The sequence below is a fragment of the Cuculus canorus genome, chromosome 1, assembly GCF_017976375.1.
Source record: "Cuculus canorus isolate bCucCan1 chromosome 1, bCucCan1.pri, whole genome shotgun sequence".
NCBI classification, from domain to species: Eukaryota; Metazoa; Chordata; class Aves; order Cuculiformes; family Cuculidae; genus Cuculus; species Cuculus canorus.
The window spans coordinates 17626351-17653131 of record NC_071401.1 but is presented as its reverse complement, the minus strand read 5'-3'; the positions used below and the strand labels follow the sequence as shown (position 1 = coordinate 17653131).

The following is a 26781-nucleotide window of genomic DNA, read 5'->3' as shown; positions in this document are numbered from 1 at the left end:
TTAGCATTATTTTTTCCAGGTTACTGTGAGCTAGCTTGCCTTAGTAGAAAAGAAGTAGTTGGAGGACATTATTGATCCTGTTAATCTCAGCTGTCCACCTGCTTAGTGTGGTGTATTTGATAGTGAAGCTGTAGTATGCCGAGGTAATTTGGTCAAGGCAGAAAGATGAAAAAGAGCAAACTGTTAACGCAAATATTTGTCCTGTGTATCTTCTGAGTCACTTTTTTCTTCCGCTTGCCAAAACAATTTAGCATGGAAAAGGTTTTACTAGCATAACTGAAGACTAGTTTGTGTTCATGAGGCATGAATAACTGCCATTGGCCTTTGCATCCCAAAATATTACTTCTCATTCCCTTCTCCTTAAGTCCCCACAGGACGAGGGGCTCAGTATGCTTCTTCTTATCTCTGGAGGAAGAGACGAGGCACAGGCTTTGTCATCCACATCAATACCAGGGACTCTGCACACATGTGGCTGTGATCTTCCCCTCTGTGTCCAGCACTCCGGATCTGCTCTGATACAGAGGTTTTTATTTGTAGTCATTTCCCAAAGTGACAGGTTCCCCCTATCCTTCCTCCAGATGCAGGGTTTTTCTGTCATCTGCATTTTCTATTTTCTTCCTTTATATCAGTTTTTTCGGGTGACTATTCAGCTGTGCGCATATTCACTTGACGGGGAAGATAAGTAGAGATTAAGTGGGGTGTGGTGATATGGGAAGGTGTTAAGTGGTACCCACAACCAGGTCTTTAAGCCATGGTTGCACAGGTTTTGAAAGTTAGAGCTTCCTAACCAAATGATTGGCGTTTCATGTGTTTGTACTTTTCTTTCTTGCTTCAATTTTCTGTCTTTCTCAAATCTGTTAGAAATGTGTGACTGATGTATCGTGGTTCCCTGAAGTGCTGGCGTAGATAGAGTAGTGTTTAAAGGATATTTGTGAGGCCCTAACAAGAAACCTACCCTCCAAGGGAAGTGCAGGACTTAACACGTTGGCTAAACTCCATCAGAAGCCCTATAATTGTATATGCGGTGACTTATTCTTTCTTATTCGCGGCTTCTTCCTATGAAAATCCTGTATTTTTTAATATCTAGCAGATGGATGCTTGATTCTTTAAAACAGTTTTTTATTTTAAAACAGCACCTTCTCAATTTGTTACCCCTATGCACAGAGTCCTGACGTTTTCCCTGCTCCTTGTATGAATTCGCTCAATGTTTTAGAGAGTTACTCTATTACTTTCCAGAGAAATCGGTTTTACAGAAGTTTGAGAATGTAATTCAGATTGGTGGATTTTTGGTTTTTTGTTTGGGGGTTTGGGTTTTTCTTGTGTCGTTTGGTGGGGTTTTTTTTTATATATTCCATTATCCTATTTTGACCAAAACCTTACAAAGAATGGCTATTATGCAAGAAAGATGCTATGAATTTTTCCTTCCCATATGTGAAACTTTTAAAAAGGCAGAAAATCATTAGGTTATCATAGGAGTTAGTTCCTGAAATTGATGTAGGTCCCCCTGGAGCGGAAATGATATCTCACAAGGGAGATGGTATTTGTTATTTATCTACTGTTGTTATTTAAAAAACTCAAACGCCACCACAGTCCTAAAGTAATGACATCTCGTATTTGTTATCTTTGGCATGTTACAAGTAGCGTTAGCAGAGTGTTTTGCAAATATAACCCTCACTGATGTCCCTCTCAACAAACCTCTTGTCAAGAATTGTCTCTGTATTCTAAGCAAAAGTCAGCTAAAGTTATTCAGGTTCAGTGCACTCTGAGATGAATGAAACATTACTCACCTCTTTGAGTGCAGTTCTACTCCTTGCCAGACAGGCATTCTGGGAAAGGAGGGAATTTCTAACACTCTTTAGCCTTCCTACCAGCCTTCCCTGAGCTGGTATTTCTGGGTAAGTCAGATGTAGACCGCTGCATGTGAACTCTATATTATTTACAGTTAGTTTGGGTTCAATACAAGGTTTGTTTCTCAGGCCCAGTTGCTTTTGTGCCAGCTGTAGCTCAGGCACTCTGGCTACTCAGGGTGCACTTCACACTCCTTAGTTTCTGCCCACAAATTGGACATCAGTTTTCTTCTCAAAACTTCCACCTTGTTCCTTGGAGTGATAGTGTATGATGCCTCTAAGCACTTAGTGGGGAACTAGCCTTTCAATGTGGTCATTGAAATTGTTATGATACTCAACAGAACTAATTTGAAATGTCTTGTGAAGTTTATTTGTAGAAATAACCATATCAATACGTCGTCAAGATCCTAAAAATGCGAAAGCTGAAATGCTGGAACCTCAGAAGAGAAGTGAGGTTTCAATAAGGGCTGACCAAGGGTGGCAAAATTACTTCTCAGTTTTTGAATTTCTAATATTCATAGAATCATAGAACAGTTTGGCTTGGAAGGAACCATGAAGATCATCTAGTTTCAACCCCCCTGCCATGGGCAGAGACATCCCACTAAAGCAGGCTGCCCAAGACCCCATCCAACTTGGCCTTGAACACCTCCAGGGATGGGACATCCACAACTTCCCTGAGCAATCTGTGCCAGTGCTTCACCACTCTCCATTTCTTTTTAAGTCGAACACTCTAGCAAGGACTTTTGAGGTGACTGGAGATTTGATTATTTGAAACCAGTCACCCCTGCTTCTTTATGCTAGGATTCCAGTCAGTATGTACCCACTAGAGAGATCTGATTAAAAACAAACAAACAAACAAAATATATAGAATAGAAGCTTTAATCCAGCAAGATGTTGAATACTCTGGTTAAGTTCCATGTCTCAAACACAAGCTGAGGTTTAATTGTGTGAGTTGACTTTGATAGACTTGTTCATATGTATAAAGCGCTTTGACCTTAACTTTGCTGGTGCTAAGTGCTTAGTGCCTATCAGGATTAAGACCTTTGATCTTGTTCCTTTTAAAAGATATGGTAATTTAAACTTATGAAATTATTGTTATGAAATGCATCGATTTTCAGGAAAACTGAGGAGGAGATGTGTTATTTTTTTTCAGTTTGTAATGATAATGGAAACTATGACTGGAATAAAAAAAAGAAAAGTCAGGGCTAGTTTAGAACTTCTTACGTATTATTTATGTTTAAAGGAGGTCACTCTTGGTCTCTTTATGTGTTTATTGGAGAAGTGAGTTTGTGTATTAAATTTCTGGTTGCGAACCAGCAGAGATGATCTGCTTCTGAAATTACACAAGTATTTCCATCAAATTGATGTTTACCAACTCGCTATGTTCACCTGAAAACAGAGGCATTTGATTGAATAATAGAATCATAGAATGGTTTGGATTGGAAAGGACTTTAAAGATCATCCAGTTCCAACCCCCCTGCTGTGGGCAGGGCTGCCTCCCACTAGATCAGGCTGCCCACAGCCCCATCCAGATTGGCCTTGAAAGACACACATCAGTTAGGTAAATTCAAGTTAAATATTGGAAAGATTCACACAGATACTAAAATGTTGTATAAAGAAATAGCGCCTCAGTCATGTCTAGTTTAGAACAAACATGATTCGTGTCCCAGGTGTTTATCCTCTGTTAAGTAATGCTACTGAACCAGCAGAAAAAAACATAATAATAAATTATGATCATAAGCATTCTTGGGTTGTAAACTTTGACAATGTGTGTGCATAGAGTGATGAAAATGCTTTTGGAAACTAAAATCATATGCAAATATTATAGAAATAAAAATACTTGAAAAGTTGATTTCTTTAAATTTTTTTCTCAACTGATTATAAAAAAGAAAGCTCAGGTCACTGGGCACATAATAGTTGCATGAATAATAATTAGATTTTTTTACAAAGTTTTACTCTAGCTTGTAAAATTGATGTTCTGCAAATTTGCCACTTGGTGGTGCCAGACTGACTTATAAATCACAGTTGTGAGACTAAGGCAAAATGTTGGGAGTTGTTTCTGAGGAGTGTACGGTAAGAAATAAGTGAAATGTGGTGGTTCTCTGACAGCACTGGTGTGGCTGTGGCAGCTCTGGCCCCCATCCTTCAAGCACCAGACCTCGAGTCTCTCTCTGCCCCTCCAGTACCAGAGACAGCAAGTCCATAGCAAAGCTACATCTGTGAGGACAAACTTTCAGGACCATTTCCCCCATACCATGTCCTCAGCCAAAAATAGTTTGCATTCGACAGTGTTCCAGGACGGCTTTGGGGTTTCTGCAGGCAGCTGCAGGTGAGCTGCTTGCAGTAGTATTTTTGTAGGTGTTTGACTGGTGTTGTTCCTGTTGCAGTTGTTCTAATGCTGCCAGGATTTTAACGTTTGGCTCCAAGATCTGTTTCCTCGAATTAAAGAAAGGGCACAGGAAGGACAATGATCATCATAAATGTAAATCTGAACAGAAAGATCCATGTGATTGAATAACCCTCCTCCATCTCTCAGTTGCAGAGCTGCTCTTCAGCAAAGTTTGAGTTACTGTGTTTTATTAAAATTTCTCAATTTCCCACATTGTTTCAGTATTATCGGTGTTTAGCATTGAAGTATATTTGCACCAGACTTCATGACTTGTTTTTTTTTTTTTCCCCCTCTCTCTCTCTCTCTCAATACTGCAGTTCCAAAAGAATTGGTGGAGCTTCACTTGAAACTGATGAGAAAGATTGGGAAATCTGTCACGGCAGACAGATGGGAAAAATATTTGATCAAGGTACGATACGCGTGTTGTATTATTCTGCAATGCTGGAATACGGTTACATGAGCTGTTGTGTCAGCAATCCCTGGAATGAATTATAGTGAGCCTTGGGCTGTGTAGTGGCCAGCAGCAATGCGCGTGCCCAGACTTCAGTTTCGTAAGATCCCAACTTAACTTTCAGTCTGCCTAGGCTTGTGTGAAAAAAATCTCTGAAAAGAGACAGTTGCTTCTGCATGTAAAGGAGCGTACACCTTCATACCTGGGAGTAAAATACTTCTTTGAGCATTAAGACCCTAAATAAAGAAGGTGATTCAGTAGCCTGCAAACAGGCTAAATTGAGCAGAGAAATTTATACAGTGACAACTCATTTGTACATAAATTGTCTGGAGATTATTTAATTATTGTGATTTGGTTGGTATTCATACAGAGACCGACCATGCACAGTTCTAGTAGCCAATGCTAATAACTAATGAAGTATTGCAGTGATTTATATCTGCATGTTCAGAATGGCACAGCTAAGATGAAAGTGTAATTATGCATCAGTAAAAACATAGCATCCTGTTGTCTTACAAAATTCTGTATTGGTATTTTAGTTGTGGCTATGCCATTGTTGGCATCTTACTTGCAAGGAGTTTTTAGTTTAAAAAAATTGCATTGCTTCAGAAAATTAAAATATTCAGATATTCAAAATTGGTAGGTTACCATTGACCCCCTGGGTATGTTGCACGTGTCTTTTAATACAGAAAAATGTCTTTGTATTGTCTATACAGCCATGATCGCATCTTAGAAAGAGAGCATTATGGCAATAGCAGCAAAACAAGTAATGGCATTTGTCAAATCCAATTTGCCCCCTGTGAGTGCTATCTGTAAGCTTTAGAGAGAAAGGAATTGGTCTTAAGGTTTGTGTAGTCTTAAGATGATGATGTTTTTAAGACTGGGAATGTGTAAAAAAATAACCTGCTGAAGGGCCTTAGATGAAATCTAACCTCTTAGCTGATTGTAAAGTATTTATGATGATGTTTTAAAATAAAATGTAATAATTTAAGTAACTTTTGTGTACTTTTTTTATTACCAAGTCCTGTGGTTATTGAATTGTGTTTAATTCCTTAAAACACCAAAAAGTGGTCGCAGCGAGCTGAGAAAAGCCAACTCTGACTAGTGAAATTCTGTACCTTGCTAAAGCCATCTACGCTTGTATAGTGGGTAGAAAGCAGAGGGATAAAACAAGTTTATGAGGGAATAGTTTGGAAAATCTTCCTTCAGCAGGCATTGAAAAGGATAGGCAAGTGGTAAGGACACTTACCGCACACTCCTGTTAAGACCAAGTAAGCAGTAGTAAACCCGACTTCATTTAACAGTCTCCAGAGCTAACTTGAAGCTTTTTTCTAGCCAGTGTTTCAAAGGAACCTTGAGAGCAAAGGAATTTGAATATAATGAATTAGAGAGATATACTAATATTATCCTCATTTCAGAGGGGTATAATTAATTTAGAAAAACAACAAAGAGTATTGGATGCCACAAAAACCAAGAAAAACTGAAAAGGTGTGGAACCATTGAAAGCATTCTTCGGAGATGCCTGCAGTGTCATTTGACATATAGTTGTCGTACACTAAGAGGCAATGTTGACCTGTTTTCCTTTGTTAGAAACTGCTAGTGTGTTGCTTTGATAAAATAGGGTTTTGATACTTTCCAGGTGTGACCTTTTTCTTTCCTTCCTTCTTTCCTTTCTTTCCTTCCTTAGGAGGAAACCTTAAGTGGAGGACATTAAAACTCACATGCTTTTAATATTTATGCACATATATATTATTAATATGTTTTGGTTATAAACTGTTTACAAAATACGGTTTATTTGACAGTCAGGCCTTTAAAGAGTGTCATAATTGTCTTCCAAGCTGCAGCTGGTATTTTAACAGGTGAATATAATTTGGGATAGGAAAGGAATGTGGCAGTAGAGAGTTCTTTCCTTTCCCTTTTCTGATAGTGGTGAAACCACCCAAGTTGGCTCACCGGCATAGACACTAGCCCTGTTTACATGAACATGGCTATAGGGCTCCAGGAAATCTGCCTTTTCTCCTCTATGCAAGAGATGTGTGTGTGACTGAGGTAAAGAATTGCTTATCCTAAAAATTTTAAAACTAGGAGAGTTGAGAAATGCATAGCTGATTTAGTTCAGATTGCACCATCTCGTGACAAAATGCTTTACTTGACCATTGTCAAACATTTTGCATTTTTGTGCAGATAAGATTTCTCTGGACTAGTCCATCTGGAGCTTTCATCCATGAAGTCGGCACGTTCTGGCCCAATTGTTAGGATTCAGGTGCTTGTACTCCCACCCAAGCAGACTTCTCTACTGTGTCTTTCACCTTCCTGTTTTTGTTGTTTAAAATGAACATTTGGAGCATGGTGGTAGTATATGTTGGATGCCATTGTAGTTGTGGAAATATATAAGAGAGATTTGCAGGGTGGGAAGGTGCCGATCACTCTTCACCGTGCAGAAGCCAGCTGCTTGCACAAGCACCAGATATTTGATCGGTGTGAAATGTCCCCCTCTATGAAGGCAGAGGTGGACATTTCAGCAGAGCCTGAATCAGTGAGATCTGTAGTTAAAGGTTGTGACAGTACTTGTCAGGAGAGAGCACGATTATCTGGTTTTTAGATGTCAAAATGTAGTCATTTCAGTTTGAACGGATGCGTCATCAGCTCTGATGTCTCTGAGCTTTTGCTTTGACAATCATGCACTTCTGCAGTACATGAAACTTCTCATTATTGCTTCCATAGTTAATGAGTAAGTAATGAACAGCAACTGGCACATGCCTCTAGAAAGGGGTTTGATATACAGTTTTGCAGCATTCTTCACATTACAAGGTTGAAAATGAGACAGAAAGCAGAGTAACCTTTTTTTGTGAGGCAGCAGTGATTATTTCTCGCTCTGAGTTTTGGCTTTGCATCTGAGGCACCCGTGTAGTGTTTCTTAACCTCTGAGCAGAAAAAACTGCTTTCCCGCAGGATTCATTGTGACCAGAGAGCACTCTTCACCTTTCTCTGTAGGTTGTTGTTTAAAGTCAGAATATGATTTATGGTGTGGCTGAACCAGTCTAATTGCAGGCTTACCCTTGGGTCACTTCAGAGCTGGTGTCAGTACTGGGGATAGCAGACGGTAGGTAGCACAGCTGTGGGGACAGAGGAGGGATCACAGAATCACCAGGTTGGAAAGGACCCACTGGATCATCTAGTCCAACCATTCCTAACACTCCCTAAACCATGTCCCTAAGCACTTCATCTACCCGTTCCTTAAACACTTCCAGGGAAGGCGACTCGACCACCTCCCTGGGCAGCCTGTTCCAGTGCCCAATGACTCTTTCTGTGAAGAATTTTTTTTCTGATATCCAACCTGAACCTCCCCTGGCAGAGCTTCAGGCCATTCCCTCTTGTCCTGTCCCCTGTCACTTGGGAGAAGAGGCCAGCTCCCTCCTCTCCACAACCTCCTTTTAGGTAGTTGTAGAGAGTAATAAGGTCTCCCCTCAGCCTCCTCTTCTCCAGGCTAAACAACCCCAGCTCTCTCAGCCGCTCCTCGTAAGACTTGTTCTCCAGCCCATTCACCAGCTTCGTTGCTCTTCTCTGGACACGCTCCAGAGCCTCAACATCCTTCTTGTGGTGAGGGGCCCAGAACTGAACACAGTATTCGAGATGCGGTCTCACCAGTGCTGAGTACAGAGGGAGAATCACCTCCCTGGACCTGCTGGTGACCCCATTTCTGATACAAGCCAAGATGCCATTGGCCTTCTTGGCCACCTGGGCACACTGCTGGCTCATGTTCAGTCGGCTGTCAACCAACACCCCCAGGTCCTTCTCTTCCGTGCAGCTCTCCAGCCATTCTTCCCCCAGTCTGTAGCACTGCATAGCGTTGTTGTGCCTCAAGTGCAGGACCCAGCATTTGGTCTTGTTAAACCTCATCCCATTGGTCTCGGCCCAGCGGTCCAGCCTGTTCAGATCCCTTTGCAGAGCCTCCCTACCCTCCAGCAGATCCACACTTCCTCCCAGCTTAGTGTCATCTGCAAACTTGCTGAGGGTGCACTCAATGCCTTCATCCAGGTCATTGATAAAGACATTAAACAGAGCTGGACCCAGTACCTTGCCCTGAGGAACTCCACTTGTGACTGGCCTCCAGCTGGAGTTAACTCCATTGACCACCACTCTCTGGGCCCGGCCATCCAACCAGTTTTCAACCCAGGAGAGTGTGCGCCTGTCCAGGCCAGAGGCTGACAGTTTCTGAAGCAGAATGCTGTGAGAAACTGTGTCAAAGGCTTTACTGAAGTCCACACCTCTTTTGGTTATAGCCCATGTGGAGTTTTACGACGCGAATCAGCTGACCTGTACTTCTGGTGGGTGAAATTTAGGGTTATTTTTCATGCCATTTCCAGGGAAAGCTCATTTCAGATGTGATTTACAGCTTTTTAAAAAGCTTTGTGACTGTATCTTGTGTTTAATAATAATGGGGTGATTTGGAGACTACACTGTTGTGATTGAGTCCGTTCAGCAGGGCTTTGCTTCACTGCAGATTGAAGGGCAGCAGTACTTTGTGTGCTTATTTAGGCAGTCATGATTCAACACTGGCACTTGAAAATAGTCTCAACTGGAGATGTAGCTGTGATTAGCTTTTGTGTCCTTCTAACAGGAGTTTCCACTAGAATAGCTTCACTGACTAGAGATCCTGCCGTATGTCCTCAGTTGAATAGCAGTTCTTCTTTGTTCATGAGAGTAGTCTTAAGAATGAATCCTCAGCTTAAGAAGGATATGGAGCTGTTGGAATGGGTGCAGAGAAGGGCTACAAAGATGATCAGAGGGCTGGAGAACCTCCCATACAAGGACAGGCTGCGACAATAGGCTTGTTCAGCCTGGAGAAGTGAAGGCTCCAAGAAGACATCATAGTGACCATCCAGTACCTGAAAAGGCCTACAAGAAAGCTGGGGAGGGGCTTTTTACAAAGGCTTGTAGTGATAGGACTATGAGGAATGGCTATAAATTGGAGAGGGGCAGATTTAGGCTAGACATAAGGAGGAATTTCTTCACAATGAGGGTAGCGAGACTGGAACAGGTTGCCCAGGGAAATTGTGGATGCCCCGTCCTTTGAGGTGTTCAAGTACAGGTTGGATGGGGCCTTGGGCAGCCTGATCAGATGGGAGATGTCCCTGCCTGTTGTAGGGGGATTGGAACTAGATGATCTTTAAGGTCCCTTCCAACCCAAATTATTCTATGATTCTGTATCCAAGTTGTTTAGAAGGTGAGGGAATTCCTTCTCCACTGTTATTATCGGAACTCTCGCTGATCATCTGTTTATGCTTTATTGCCACTTTTTTTGTGTTTGGTTTTTTTCTCCTGTGTTGGTATCATTGAATTCATTTGCTTTAAGTAAATTGAAAAGGCCATACTTGCAATGTTTTAAAATATTTATCAAGCAACTTGAAGCCCCAGTTATTTTCTAAAGAATAATAATTCTAGAGATCAGTGTATCAGTAGCATTTGTTATCTGTAGTGCAGTTGTAGGCCTTGAGGGGGCCCCAGGAGAGCTTGGCAGCTTATGTGCCAAGTGTTGTAAAGACACGTAAGAAGTACTCACGTATACTGGAGAGAAAATATGTTATAAATGAACAAGTCAGAAATAGAAAAATGGGAGAATCCACCCAGCAAAGACAAGAATTTCATCCTAGCTCAGAATTGTGCTGTCTGCTTTCAAAGGTTTAGAGAAGCTGGTGGCGATCAGGGCCTTGATGATACACTTTTCCATGGAGATTTGCCAGTGCTTGCCAACCTACTTCTATTTTTTGGTTTTGTATGAGGTGTTCTGACCTGCGATAATGAAGAGATCATGTATAATTGCTACTGCAGCAAGTCACTATTAGTGTAAAAGGTTAAGTTGCTTTTATCCATTAACCCTAGCAATCTTATTTTGTTTGTGACAGATATGTCAAGAATTCAACAGCACTTGGGCTTGGGAGATGGAAAAAAAAGGATACCTAGAAATGAGTGTTGAATGCAAACTGGGGATTCTGAAGGTACACGCTCATCAACTAAGTTTGTAAATGACTTTTTCTGTATTTGCTTAAGTATCTTGGAGATTTTGCTTTCTCTCACACTTAAGTATGTTGCAAATTTAGCATGACTGAACCATAAGTAGATATATTAAACAGTCGTGATGTTTGTGGTAGTTGCTTGGGCCCGAACGGACTGTAACACTTTGCATATATTCTACACCTTGTATGAAATTCTGCATAAAGATTGTTTTGTCTGTAGCCCTTTGCCTGTTCAGTACGCTTTTGAAAATGTTTGTTAGCTTGCAAATAGATCAGTTTGTCTGAATTCTTAAGGCAAAGATTGGACTTCATCTTTTCAAGTCTTCAGAAAAGTGTGAGGGTTGATTCCAAGTTTATGATTTATTGTGGAGCGAAATCATTTGGACTGAGTAAAAAAAAAAAAAAATCTGGTGAAAAAGAAAAGACAAACCAACAATAACCCCCACAAAACAAAATAAATCACACTAGCAAATAAAAATTGTCTCTCATTCCAAAAAAAACATGGTCTGGAAAAAAGCCTGGTAGCTATAGCTAACTCAACAGATCCAAAAGAGAACTAAAAAGAAATTCCAAATTGCACTGAAAGGAAATGAGATTATTTTCTTGTTTCTGTTTGTATTTTGATATTTGAAGTCTTTCTACTTTCTCACTTTTTCAGTATCTCTGTGAATGTCAGTTTGATGACAATCTAAAGTTCAAGAATATAATTAATGAGGAGGATGCCGATGCCATGCGTCTTCAGCCCATTGGTCGAGACAAGGATGGCCTGATGTATTGGTATCAGCTGGATCAAGAGCATAATGTCAGGATGTACATAGAAGAGCAGGATGACCAGGATGGATCCACATGGAAGTGCATTGTTAGGTATTCCTTTTTTCCTTTTCCCTTTATTTTAGCTATTTGTAACCAGGGTTCAGAAATTTATTATAATAAATCTTTATTTCTCACAGAGTAGAATTCATGGCAGTGGGATTTTCTGACTCCACGTGTATGTTTTGGTGAAAAACAATGTACAGAAATAACTCTGATTTGTTGGTCATAGCCAACCTGTGATTTGTTTCTGCTTAATCAAGCTATAATGGAACGGGTACCGAGAGAAGCCTCTCTTGAGGATGAGGGCTCCATATTGCTCACTGGCCAGCGAGATGCTTTAGGAAATGGAGGACTCTTGCTTCTTTAACTTCTACCCTATTAAGGCAATTACAAGTGGGCAGTTTTGCTCTTGAGGGAATTACATTGTGATTTTAACTTCATGGAACTATGAAGCTGTTGACAGTAGAAATAAACAGGAAAAGTTTTTTGGAATAGAGTTTGTCTCATGAAGATGAGGTGTGTGGTATTGGTGCAGGCTGTCGTGTGTGACTCAGTGCCTCTGGGACTCAGTTGCTGCAGATTAGTCTTATTAATGTTTTAGTGATATTTTAGATTCAGGTTTATGGGGTTTTGTGGTTCTTGTTGCATGTTTCGTTTTTAACTTTCCTACTTTATGCAAAGTATACTTATACTCCACGCCCACAGCAGAAAAACACATTAACGTATTTTAAAATCTGAAATGGTTTTAAACTCATGAAATTGGGTATAAAGAGTTGTTGCACTTCCAGGCTTCCTTTTTTTTCTGTAACCTGGACAAAACAAATTATTGAACATTGACTTTTAAAGAAGTAATGCAAGAGCCTTATTATTCCAGTCTATTACAAAGCAACGATGACTATCTAATCATCGCTCAAATTCATTATACATTAGGGTGTTATTTTTTTTTTAGTTAAATATCCAGGTGAAATAAGGAGTTACAGTGCACGCATGCATAAGAGATGCATAAACATTTTCTCACTATCATGACTTAAGCAGCTGGGAATTTCTAAACTGTTTTGTAGTTTTTGCTGCATCTAGTTAGGATGGGTACTTGCGTAAAGTATCTAAATTACATTATTGCTTTTGAAAATGTCACTTAGATGACATAGTTGCTCCTTTAATGCATGAGCAGAAAACTACAACTTCCTCTCTGCTGAGAGAAAAAAAGAAATTGGAAAGAAAAATCAGTGAGGACTGGTGAGGGGTTAGTAAATAAAAGAGAAATAGTAGCAGCTTGGATCCAGACTCAACAGGACTTGAGTCAAAATAGATAAGGTGCTTCCAAAAAAGTGATTTGTTATTGGTATGGATAAATTGGATGGTTTCTGACTGCGAAGTTGCAGCCACTCTGGTGGGACAGGAATTTGCCTGTGCTTGTATATAGGATTTTCAGGGCAGCGTTCATTTAAAAGCAGATGTTGTTTGTTTATTTTTCATGAATCCCTTTTTGGTGAGTGAGTGGCTTGTCAGACACTATGTTCTTTCTTCTGTAATCTAGAAACCGCAATGAGCTTGCCGAGACCCTTGAGCTCTTGAAAGCACAAATTGATCCTGCCCTGTTGAAACCCAACAATTCTCAGCAGGAGAATTCATCATGTGAAAGCCCAAGCGTAGAAGATGAAGACACCAAAAAGGGTGAAGAAGCATCGACACAAGGTTTTCTGCCTTCTTTTCTCAAATTTTAAATGTTGTGCTGTGGCAATGTTAGAATTTTCAACTTCATGAAAAGTTGCTGTGTTAGATCAGGACTTTTTTTAAAAAAAAAAAAAACACATAAAAATGTTTCTATTCAAAGTAAAGCAAGTAAATTTTGAATACTTTGAAGTTATAAATATTATTGGAAGATTTTTAGTGCATATTTAGGCTGTAAAGTTTACTTCTAAGATGAGAGCTGTGTGTAAATTATTTTCTAAGTTATATTATTTTTGCTGTACGTTTTGTATAATATTGTAAATACTTGTCACTGTATGTTTTTGTGAAGCATTGAACTGTTGCCAAACTTCTCCTGTTCGAGCAGCATTAAAATTTTAAAAAGAAAAAAAATCTGTTTGTGCAATGCCATGATTGAAATCAGTGCAGAATTGGATGTGTTGCTTAATTTTGCTTTTGAGTTTGAATCAAAATATATAGGTTGTTTCCTCAAATGTGTCCTTATCTACGTATTTTTCAAGAAGACTTGGGCTTAAGTTAGAACAATTCAAAATACTAATGTATTTTATAAGGGAAGGGGTTCTTCAGCTGCCTACACTATTCTTATTAACAAAGCACCTTTCTTCCCCCATTACCATTGTGTCATTGCACATATTTAACAACTTACCTCACTTGTTGGTTTGTGCGTTGTTTTACTAACTATCAGTATCGGTTAGCCTATGTAGTTTATGTTATAAGAAACTGATCTTTTTTAGGTCACGAAAAGCTAAAAGCTTGTTATCCCAAGTAATGTTACCACAGAAACAAGATTTAAGGATTCCACTGCATTAGTATCTGTTTCTTCATTGTGATGAATGCCAGTACTGGCTTTCAGTCTAAGGCATTTGCAATACCTAACAGTGCATATAAGTTACCAACACTGCAGAGTTAATTCCCAGTGTTGATCTTACCTTTGTCTCAGTACAAATTGGTCAAGCCAACTTAAATCATCTAATAGAGATCTCCAATTCAAATACAATTGTACTTTACATTGAATTTAAGAGGAGCCATTTGAAAACATTTTAATGAATGTCTCCATTGTAGGTAATTCTGCAAATCTGGGTCAGGACTTGCATTAGGCTGCCTATTGATGCAAAATCACTCCTAGGGACTAGTTCAATATATGTAATGGATAATGAAATTGTTTACATGTGCAGTGATTTAAGTGCAGCCAGTGATTTCAGAGAGTTCTACTTGGATCCCTTTCAGCTGAGAAGCTTTAGTATTCCTTCCTATTAGTCCAAGGACTGCACCCAGAGCTCTTCTAAGGTAGAGTGAAAACATGTCGGACATGATACCTGCTTGCTTTGACCACTTTCCAAATTGCATTAAATTAGTTCGTACAGAAATAAACTGAAGCAGTTTCTATGTTTTTTACTAGTCTGATTGACTCAAATAGTACTAAGACAACCTGTGCGTCTACGGAGTCATTTTGTCTATATGAATGTTTTATGAGCAGTTCAGGGAGTTAAACTATAGAAGAACTGTTGCTTTTCAGTATAGAGAAGTTTGGGGATTCTGATGATCCTTGATGTTGGGAAAAAGCAGTAGGTGATGGGAAGAAATGGATGCGCAAAATTTAAACTGAAAGAAGCAAGGAGAGAGTGGAAGAAAATGAACACAGAAAAAAAATACCTCATTCTCACTGTACAGACAAATGTCTTTGAAGAGACAAATTTTATGTTACAAGAGCTCAGAGAGGGGACCACTTCTATGAAGGGGGAAAACCAGCTTTGAGCCTAAATGTTATTGCTTCTGGTGCCTTAGACATGCACCTTTCACTGCCGTACTCTTTGCTAATGGTTGTTTGGAGACATGCTTTGTATTTGAAATTATTATAAAATTTATGAATCCTTCCTTCCCACCTGCTGCTTTTCTAAAATGCTTTTTTTCTCTACTGTATCTAAGTTAGCTGTCACATACTTTGCTCTATATATTTCTAAGCACTTTGGGAAGCTCTCATTGAGTGGGGAAAAAAAGTACACTAGCCTGGAGGGAGAGGGGTAAGGTAGAAGAAAAACATGCGCTATTTGTTTGGAGTTATGACATGCTTGCAGTAACAACTTCCAGATGGTTAAAGATGCTGTTATAGTATATGTAGTGGTATTATATTTGCTGTATGGCAAAATAAAAAAGCCTGTGGTATTAAGAGACTGCAGTAATGATAAATAATAGGCTTAAGTACATAGTAATAAAATAGATGTATGGTTTCTTCTGAATGCTGGAACTGTATTTTAAGCCCTAATGATCTAAAACTGACTTAGCAAAGTAAGATAACCTAATTCTTTAAGCTCTGCATGTTTTCTGGGACATGCTACTACTGACTGTGCTTGTTTTAGAACTGGCAGATGAAGTGAATGTAGAATATTGTCTGTTATTTGTGGTTTGATAGTGCACAGGAGATGTAGTCATTGCCCAGAGAATCTAGATTAATTTTGCCATAAATGATAGTGTTGAATGTCTTCCCTTTTCTCTGAACTGCTGAAATACAGTATGTACAGTATGTACTTGAAATAAAGTATGTACAAACAGGAGACTGATTTCTATGTGGAATTTCCCTTGAAGACTGTGGAGTCTTACACCATGTTCTGATTTGTGGAGTAATTCAGAAACTCAAGTGAGACTTCAAGTTGATGCTTCGTGTGCTCTCTGCTTAGGTTTTACATATTTTCTGAAAGTGCTGTGGTACTGTTGAAGAAGGGACCAAAATGTCTGTTTAAAGAAGGGTAATTCTAGAGTTCTGCTGCTAGCTTCTGAAACTCAGGTTTATCTTGGTATCTAATTAAATTGAACTATTCTATAGCTAAAAATTATTTTATTAGTTTAATTAAAGCATTACACAAGCTGCATTCCTAATGATTCAATGAGAGAAAATTATTTTGCAGGAGACTTTAGGTTCTTGTGGTTTTCAGATGTGCCTTTCTTTTGATAGATGCTATTTGGAATCCTGTAGGTCTCCTGGTTGTTTCATAGTTGTTTTTCTCTGTCAACAGAAAATCAATTAAAAATCAAAGAAGAAAAAGAGGAGGCGGAGGAACAGTCAGTGGAATTGGAAAGCCTTCTTCCTCCTGTGGTCAGAGAAGACGAAAATGTGGTGAAAACTGAGAACGCGGAAGAAAAAGAAATTATAAAATTGCCAGTAATTGTAAAATTAGAGAAACCTTCAGAATACAATGAAGAAAAGCAAACTATCAAAGAAGAAAGTGACTCCTTTAAGGAAAACGTCAAGCCTGTTAAAGCAGAGGTTAAGGAAAACAAAATAGAATCAAAAGACTTAAAAGAAGTAAAAAGTTGTACAGACAAAATAGTGGGTCATGAACCAGAGAGGTTAGAATTTTGTGTTAATGTCAAAACTCCCCAAGACAGCGTGGAGAAAACTGTGGAAGAAAGCGAGAAACTTAAGAATGACCAGCAGGCAAAAATACCGCTTAAGAAGCGAGAGATCAAGCTGACGGATGACTATGACAGTCCGATAAAGGGTCCCCTGTGTAAATGTGTTACTCCAACAAAGGATGTCTTGAAGGAAGAAGGGAAACCAGAAGAAGAGGCTTTTAAGAGAGTCCCTACAATTACTGCCTTATGTCCTGATGGGAAAGTGCTAGTAAATGGAGAAGTTAGCTGTGAAAAAATAACCCCAAGTGTCATACAAAATAATAAGTCAGAGCATTCTGCTAGCACAAAGGAAGAAAGCAGCTCATTAAAAGAGAGAAATGGGAAAAGTGGAGAAAAGACATCAGACTCCCTGAATTCTGTTAGTAAAATTATAAAAACTTGTGAGGCTGAGAAGAATGCAGTGACTGTGGTGAAAGAGACAGGGGCTGTGATCTCTGAAGTTTCAAGTCAGAAAGTGCCTTTAAAGGAGGAATCTAGTCCTGTGGAAAAAGACTCCCTTGACAGCACAACTACTGAAATGGTAGTAGAAGAGTCTTCAAATTCTGAAGACTGTGATAAAACTGAAGATAAAGTAGCCATGAAAATCAAAAAGGACAGACTACCGCCACCCAAAGAATGCTTAGAGATGCTAGAGAAGTCCACAAATGCATCTGCTCCTGCAGAACTACCCAAGCTTGCACTGTCTGATGAAGACACTTCGAAAAGTAAAGGGGAGCCTGAGGCAAAACCTGACTCTCAAAAAAATGCTGAGGTCCCCCCTGCGTCGCCTTCTCCCACTACTTTGGAGAAGCCAGTTTTGGAAAAGAAGGGCTCTGATACTAAAATGGCTCTACCAGAGGAGAGCAAAGTAGAAGAAAAATCCAGCTGTGAAAAACAAGAGGAAGAGATTGAAGCTGCCAAGACGGAGCCAGATCAATCAGATGATGCCCTTGCTTCTAGTCTAGAGGACTCTTCAGAGAATAAAAAGGAATTGCCACTAGCTAAAAGCAAATTTAAATATAAGCTAGTTTCTGAAGGAGAAAGCTGTGCAACAGATAATAAAGAAATAACTTCTGAAAGACAGAAAGAAGGAATTAAATTAACAATCAGGATCTCCAGTCGGAAGAGAAAGGCAGAAACGCCACCAGAAGAGGTCAGCGTTGGCCGCACATTAAGGCGATCTCCAAGAATATCCAAGCCTACTCCAAAAGTTGTGGAGACTCGGGATCAGAAACCTGACAAAAAGCGACCTGAAGAGGAAGAGGAGAAACCTGCAGCAGCACAAAAAACAGAACGAAAAGAAGATGCAAAAAAACAAGAGAAGGAGGCAAATTCTAAGGTTAACAAGGTAATACAGTTATATTACCCAGGAATAAAGAGTGCCTAAGGTCTTATTTATTAAGGAGACAATACACTTGCTTAGGAATATCAATGATTATGTTCCTTTGGTCAGCTTTTGCAAGGAACTGGCTTTGCAATACAAGTTAGTGGACTCGAAAAATCTGAGCACCCCTCTAAAGAGTGTTGACTTACCAGTTTAGAAAAATCTGTCATTTAACCTAAATTCAGTAGACCAAGCCAACCACAGTGAATTCTTCTAAGAAATGAATTGATCAGACCTGAGTCAGTCTGGCTGAGTGGTTGAATAGAGACTCGTAGCTCCTGTGGATTTATTAGATGGATACTTGTTGGTGTGTGATTGGTCAGTTTGAGGATGATTGTAAGCCACAAAGGAACCAAAAAATGGTGAAGAATAAAAATATTATGGCTTCTGTTTCTAGGTGAAGCTGAAGTTATTGTTTTGATGAGTTCATGATGAAATTTAGCTTTTCTCATACACGGGATGTACATTTTATGTTGGGTGGAAATGTGTTTTTCATGAGAAACTTGCTTCTACAGCACAGGTCTTGAAAGCGTGTCAGGCAGATGTAACACAATGTGCTTCTAAGTCAACATAATTGCAAACAACCTTTATTCATTTATCTTCCATTTTTTATGGATGTGGATTACAAACAAGAAATAAGGAATAAAGGCTCTGTATTTTTAAGTGCACTTTTTTGTATCAACTTGGAATCCTATTAACTTTTCTACTGCTGCACATCTTCATACTGATTTTATACTTTTAGCAAGATGCTAACTTACCAAGTTTCTTTCGCATACCGCTACACTGAATAAACCTTCATAAAATGGACAGCTGATTTTTCAGTGAGTGATAACGTCTATACTGAAAAAAAATCTGTCATGTACATAAAAATAAAAATAAATTTTTCGTTTAAAATTCTTAAACCCTGGCACACATTGCCCAGGGAGGTGGTAGATGCTCTGTCCCTGGAAACACTTAAGGTTGGGTTGGATGGGGCTAAGCAACTTGTTCTGGTTGAAGATGTCCCTGCTCACTGCAGGGGAGTTGGAATAGATGATCTTCATGGTCTCTTCCAATCCAAACCATTCTATGGTTCTGTGATTTAAAAATCTTCATTTAGAAAAGATTTTCATTAAGACAGAAAATAAATTAAGTAGTAGCAATTGTAAGTCCTACAAGTAGTTTTAATTTTGAAGCACTTATGCTTTAGGCACTTTAACTTGATCTCTTTTTTTGAAAGAGAGATCTAAAGATGCTTAGTTTTCTAGAGAGCGTAGTTTTATAAAGAGAAATAAATATGGTAGAGGAAGAAGTTTGAAACTAGTAAGCTTCTGTCATTTCATCAAGGTGAAAAATACCCAAATCTGTAGTAGGATTTATTTTATTTTATTTTAAGGAAGGGTCTTTAAAAAGTGGATTTGAAATTATGATGACATAATTGAAGCCTAAACTTGAATTTAAATTACATTTGCTATTGAAGTTTAATGACCAGTAAAATCAGTAAAAAGCTGGAATGATACAAAGGGGTGGATGCCACTTTGATTAGCGAAAAAGAAGCATTGATTTAATTAGTTCTCACTTAAAAATATAATGGAAAAGTATGAAAGTGAAAGAAGAACCTAGATACAAGTTATGTACTTACAAAGTGTAGTGAAAAGTATGCCTGTTGTAGAGGAGAAGCACCAGAAATGCTTATGTTAAATACTTGTTTAGAGTTCAAACATGTTTTCTAAAGTGAAGTAAAAGATACAACCTGTTCGTGAGGGGAAGATCCTCTTTGAACTGAGGAAAGCTATCATGATAAAGGCAGAAATTTTAAATTCAGAATTTACCATGTTCACAAGCAAGTTTATCTTATCAAAATAGGGAAAAAAAGTGGCTGTGACAAATTTGTCTTTCTACTTTTAACTTTAACTGTCTTTCTACTTTCTACTTTATTTGACAATTTCTTCCTGCAAGTATACAGGAAATTTTATCCCTTTATTATCCTGTTGCATTTTAAGGCTCTTGGAAAGACAGTCTATTCACTTAAATGCTCTGTTGTAAATTTATTGCAGCTGTTCTAACTGAAATGAATCACTTCACTGTAGAGACAAATGGTTTGGGGGGATCTGGGAAGAAACTCTGTGAGCTTCCTCTGTGTTTTCTCTTTGAAATGGTATGTCTCAGAGAAGCAAAGTTCGGTGGACGGGTACGCGAACACGTGGCAGGTGGAAATACTCAAGTAATGAAGAAAGTGAAGACTCAGGGAGTGAAAAAAACTCTGATGAGGAGGAAGAGGAGAGAGGAAGAAAAAAACTCTGATGAGGAGGAAGAGGAAGAAGAGGAAGAAGAAGAAGCTGCACCTGCTGATGACGATGAGCCGTGCAAGAAGTGTGGCCTTCCCAATCACCCTGAACTGGTAGGCTTTTGGGGAAAACTGCTGTTGGCTGTTGTGTCAGATGTGGTGGGTTGACTTTGTGGTTGTGCCTGCAACCTCAACAAATACAGAGGACACAACATTTAAAAAACAGCAGTGCAATATATGCTCTCCAGTATCTTGTGACATGGTCACAGCTACACAGTTGTCTGCATTGAATACAGCTGCACATCACCCTGAGGACTGGGTACAGCAAAATCCCATACAGAAAGAGCAACAGTGAACTTTCTTATTTCTAATTATTTCTTATTTCATAAACATATTTCTTATGTTTATGGTTCTGGTTCATCGGTAGTTGATATCATCAGGAATTCTTTTGTTTATCTGGGAAGTCATAACATCATTGCTGATATGAATCCACAAAATAATGTATTCTCAGGTGTCTGATAGATATTCTTGTGCATTTGAGACAAAGATTGAACTTCAGGCTATTAGAGGTAAATATTCCAGTAATCAGTCACATGGCTTATGTCAGCTTGGTTCCTCAGTTTTAATGGAACAAGTATGAACTCACAGTTGTCTAATTCAATATTCATCTAAGAGTCTGCAAGGCTTTGTCTGTACTGTCCGGCACATAAGATCATCTTGACTGAGAAATGGCCAGGTTTCTTTCATGTGGATGTGAGTGCACAGGCCAAATAGTTCACACCACAACTTGTCCAGATGCAGTTTTCCACTTAGCCCAAGATCTGGAAAGCATTACCAGATTCCACAGGATGGGAATCTACATAGTCTGGTAGTACTAAGCGCCTGAGAACACAGAGGGAATCTGGTGTTAAAGTAGAAAACTGTGACACATAAACCTCTCCATAAAAAACACTCCTGGCCCTGGAAACATCTAGTGATAAGGGATACAGGATTTCAGGGGATTTGGCACAGTCCAAAATATTTATGAAGTGCTTCTGTGTTGGCTGGTGAAATAGTTCTGGAGCTTGTTCTATTTTGTAGATGCAAAAGATACTCATCATTTGTTTTGTTTCTGCAGATTTTGTTGTGTGACTCCTGTGACAGTGGGTACCACACAGCCTGCCTTCGCCCTCCTTTGATGATAATCCCTGATGGAGAGTGGTTCTGCCCACCTTGCCAGCATGTATGGTTCCCATTTTACTTCACCGTTCTCCTTCTTAGCTTTGTTTACAGTTGTGGAGATTTGTTGGGAGTTCAACAAGTTCTTTTATAATTTTTTCTGTTAAAAAATAGACTCTGATGGACTGTAGGGATGCTAGTCTTCCCGCTTGCCCATTATTAAACCTGAGTTCAGAGGCATTTGCTCAGAAGGTGATTAGAGAGAGGTGCTGTTTCTGATGAGTCTCATAGTATAGCTTTCTTCTATTGGGGAAGCTAGAGTTATCCTTGTCAAGTATACACAAGTATGAACACTTTTTGAAAGTTATAATCTGCTTCTCCTGTAAAAAAATAGTGCATGTATCTAGCTTCATTTTGTATACATCTAAAATAGCAAGATTTGCAGGGATGGTTCTTGGGAAGATGAGCTTTCAAATAGAGCATCTTGATCTGTTGATGTTTAGTAATTTTTAATAGGAAAACAAACAGATTGTAAAAACATGATCATCATCCTTGGAAATAGTACAATGAGGGCATGAACATGGAATAAGGTACAATTTGTTCATAAAAAGTCATTTCACATAGAACTCCTTGAGTATTAAGTGGTGTTCTAAGATACCAAACATAGGGTACTGAATCATATCTCTGCTTTTTCTGTGGTGTCCACAGACTCAGATTTTCTGCAAAGACTAAGACAAGGGACAAACAGATATCACGCTGTGTGTGTAGTCAGCTTTGTGTATGTACATTATGTACATCTATGAGATCCTTAGGCTTTCTGAAGCAAAGTTGTAAATACCAACGAAAACGTGGTACTAATTTAGACATATGTTTATTCTAAACATCTTTAATACTTGCTTTAGGCACATTGATTCCTGTAGTAAAGGACTGTTAGTTACTGGGACAGTGCGTCTCTACAGCAGTTCATGGTGAAGCACACATGTTTTAGTAAGATCATCTTTGTTGTGAAGCTCTTCTCATCAAAAAGGAGCCTTCAGTGTAGTGAGACACTCACCCTTCTTCCAGGCATTAATGTGACAAATACAGGAATAGTGAATGAAGTGTCTGAACATAAGGTGAAAATAGTTGGTTATGAAAGAAACTAATATTCTGTTTCATTTCCTTAGAAATTACTCTGTGAGAAATTAGAAGAACAATTACAAGATCTGGATGTTGTCTTAAAAAAGAAGGAACGTGCAGAACGCAGGTACTGTTGTTTGGTTGCATTCACAGTAAGCTGCTATGCAGAGGGATAGCAGAGGGATAGATATGAAAAGGCACTGAAATAACGGGGCTGGGGAGGAAGGTAGCGATGAGACTGGGAATTGGTAAGACCAGTTTTGACTTCTGACTGATTATTACTGGCGCAGTGCTGGGAGAGCTTGACAAAGGGAGAAAAAGTCCAATAATTGTAAAAGACAAGCACATACATTTGTATCAATCTTTGGTCAAGGTGCCTGACCACAAATTTGGCTTTCCTGTACCAGCAGTTAAATGGTTTTCAGCACTGGTTTTGCTGCATGTGTTAGTAATACTGTCAGCCATATGTAGAGGTCCTGCTGTAAGCAAATAAAGTCCAGACTTTGTTACAAATGTCATCCAGGTTAATGTGGGGTCTTTTTGCTTTAGATTCTGTTAAACTTTGCCATATTTACAAGGTTATGCATTTGCTGTGGGTCAGCTAAGTTACAACTTCAAATGAAATTTTGTGTCCGATACTGCCCTTACTGAAGGCTAAATGCAAACCGATTTACTGCATTCAGCAAGAACATCCTTAATGTTTGGAACATCCTGTCTGCAGTTTTCAGATCTGAGAATGAGGGACATGAAACAGTCTGCGTAATTTTTACCTTTTAGGACATGTATTGAGTACTTTGCAAATTTTAATAACAGCTGTATCCATTATTAATCAAAACTTTCCATGAATTGCATTGTAAAAGACAAATTTCACCAGAAGATGAGACCCTTTTAATGAAAGTAATTGAGCATCTTATATTGGTAGCCGATACTGTAATATCAGGTGAGATGAGGTGATTTGTTGCTGGGAAGAGTGGAGCACAATCCGCATCTGTTTTCAGCTTCCTTTAAGTCCCCCGTTTGTTACTGCTGTTGCAGCAGAAACAATGATAGTGACAGATCAGATGCTAGCTGTTCCTGACTTTTCTGCTTCTGCTCAGAGTGCATCTAGACTGTGCTGTGGTAAAATTATTTAGTTGGCTTGCCAATTCTAGTGAATTTGTAGCTTCGGGAGTGAAACTGTTAGCTGTTTTTATGAGTGAGCTCAGCTTGCTTTTAGAGTCTTTGCAGAGCCCAGTAAATGCCACCATCTTTCTTTGATATCTTCATTTGTTTAAATTATCCCTTGTTTTCCTAGGAACCTCTATTGGTTACACAGCCCAGTCTTTCTTAGTACCAGGAGATTGTTCCTAGCAGGCTGTTTAAGATCAGCACCCAGTGCTGTTTGCAAGGGGCTAGGACATCCAAGACATCTAGTTGGGACCGACAGATGTCCTCCAGGAGCTGCAAGTAGAAACCAGGAACCAGAGTTGTGTCCAATACAATTCAGATGATATAGGATGATAATGTTGAGGCAAGCTAAGTCTAAATTGAATTTTACTGACTTGATTTAATCTGTACGTGCTGTGGACAAGGAGGACAGCCTACTTCTCCGTATAAGAACCTTTATTGTATTTGGAGCGCCACTCCCTCTCCCATCTTTGGTCTAGTGTTCTCTTAGACCAATCTGTCCCATTTTTTTCAGCCTTTCTGAACAGGGCACGTCTGCTGCCCTTTTAACTTTTCAGCTGGATCATATATTTCTTGAATTATGTGTGGTGCCCAGATGGAACGAAGTACTCCAGCTAGGCATGGACAGGGCTGACTACCGTGGCAGGCTTTCTTCAGTTGTCCTGTGGGCTATTCTCTTGTACACACCTACATCTATCATATTTTTTTCCACAGTGGTTTCATTCTGTTGATCTTTGTTCAGGCTGTTCTCCTCTGGCAAAGAATTGCTATGTAGGCAATTATTTATCCCTTAGTGGTTCTGGAGTTGATTGTTCCTGCCAGGGTCTAAATCTGGCATTCGTCCATTTTGGATTACATTCAAAACACATATTTTTTCCAGTTCAGTGTGATTTTGTGTTCTCATTTTGCCTCTCAGCACCTCCAAGGTTGGTGGTTGTTATGGATCTGACAGTCTAATCTTGATCGCAACCTTATTATTTTTCAGTTGTTCTTTACTTGCTTTTTACACCCCAATTCAGTCATTTCTGTGATGCCCGCAGTCTTCAAGTACTGTTGTCAAGAACTCTTCGGAAATCTCTTACATTATGCATGCGGGAAAATGTGATCATATGAGATTTAGGACATAATTCCAACTAAAATAACTGTTTTCAGTTGCAACATCCTCTTGGGATGCTTCTGCGTAGTGATAGTAAGACCTTCAAAGGGTGCTGCTTACAGTGTTATTTTAGATATCTGCAGTCTTTCAGTAAGCTTATTTTCATTTTTTTTCTCTCCTAAAGAAAAGAGCGTTTGGTGTATGTGGGTATCAGTATTGAGAACATCATTCCACCTCAGGTAAGCTATTCTGTCTATGTTGTAGTATTGTTTTATTTTCCAAACTTCTCAGGGAAGAAGTTTCTCAGTAATACGTTAGAAGTGCTAGTAGCATCTAGGAAAGAAAAATCAGTCTATATGCAGGTCAGAATAATTCATAGACCTTTCATTTTAGACTGATAATGAATTTAGCAGAGAAACTAAGGGAGATTTATTGTGTTTATAAGAGCCAACTGGTGCTACACTGCATCCTCTGTCAGTGAAGGATTCCTACACATTACAGCTGGGTTTTGAGTTGTGCTCTACCATTCTGTAGCTTATAAATTTGGGAATCAGTTTATTTAACTCTGGTGTCTGCTGTAGTTATCTAGGTCTAAGCTCACTGTCAGAGCTTTCCTTTGGAACTGATGGAAATAAATGTTTCTGGCTTACAGTTCAGAGGGAATCTGTAGTATCTATTAGAAGCATAACACTTGCCTCTGACAAATGTACATTGAAGTTGCCTGTGGTTAAGAACTGCAAACATTTAGTGTTCTACTAACAGATGCTTTTATACGGTTTCCCTTTACAGAAGAGGAAAAACTGTTTTTATTCATGTGGAGAACAGCCTCTTCTCACTTCTTAAATACATTTTAAAGTGATTCTCTTGAAGTTTTAGCCAGATGCCTTTATCAGAACTTATATAATCTGTTCCTTGCATGACAATTTAAAATTAATTTTTTGGTTTTTTTAAGCACAGAGACTTTCCACTCTAATGGACTGTAATAAAGAAAATTTTCTCCCCCTGTCTCTGGATAACAGAGAAATGACAACAAATTTTACAGACTCATAGAAGAGCAAATATTTGAAAAATTCAGTGTAGGGGCTGATTTTTTTTTTTTTAATTAATAACTTGGAAACAATATCATAAAATTAAGCTATGTGGAACTTTATTGAAACTGCACTGTGTGAAATTGTCCCTGTACCCAGTGTGTAGAGCAACAATTTGTTCAGGTGCTGCATTTACTAGTCCTGGGAGTATCACCCGAGGCATGAGCTCAGTGATGTGTTACAGACACAACAATATAATAGGCTGAACCGTTTCACTCTGTGAAATTACACAGCCAGTGAGGGCAACATGTGCAAATGTTCACATGAACTCTGCTGGAACCAACCATTCTGCTGCAAGCCAATATGTGTTGTGTGGGGCAGATGAGCTTTGTAGATCGTATGAATATCTGTCATTTAAATTCAGTCATAATGAATGTGGAGGGAGGAGGGAGATAAAGCTTTTTGACACTTCTATCTTATGTGAACAGGAGCCAGAAATACCTGAAGGTCAGGAAGAAAAGAAGAAAGATTCCAAAAAGCCAAAATCAAAGCTGCTTGAAAGGAGATCTACCAGAACCCGAAAGTGCATAAGCTACAGGTCAGTAGCTTGTTAACTAAAGAAAGTTGTACTGTTGTTTCCTTTCTCAAGCAACCCGCTACTTGTCATGCACACTTTCACATTTAAAAGAGAGGCCCTAATAAATTGTCTTTGTTCTTTCCTCTGAATACTGCTTATGCTTGCCAGTTGTAATAGCGTGTGAGGTGCTACAGTGAAGGGATGGTGCATAAAAAAATAAAATGTATTGGCTACTTTGTTCAGGATGGCTGGAGAAGGTTTTGGTGTTACTGCAGTTTCTGGAGTAAGTTAAAGCAAGTGATTATACCTGTCCGTTCTGTTGAAAGGGAGACTTATGCTTGTGCCTAAAGGGCTTAAATTCCCCTTTCTCCT

General features: G+C 39.0%; 1 protein-coding gene across 1 annotated transcript in view; it reads left to right on the top strand.

Moving 5' to 3' along the window:
• Positions 1–26781, top strand: part of RSF1 (remodeling and spacing factor 1) — a 65119-nt gene that overhangs the window by 20511 nt on the left and 17827 nt on the right. Inside the window, 11 exon segments of the mRNA XM_054065130.1 lie at positions 4554–4645; positions 10591–10683; positions 11360–11565; positions 13052–13209; positions 16236–17962; positions 20147–20259; positions 20297–20378; positions 21382–21486; positions 22589–22668; positions 24989–25043; positions 26321–26430. Of these exon segments, the coding sequence (XP_053921105.1) occupies positions 4554–4645; positions 10591–10683; positions 11360–11565; positions 13052–13209; positions 16236–17962; positions 20147–20259; positions 20297–20378; positions 21382–21486; positions 22589–22668; positions 24989–25043; positions 26321–26430 (2821 nt within the window).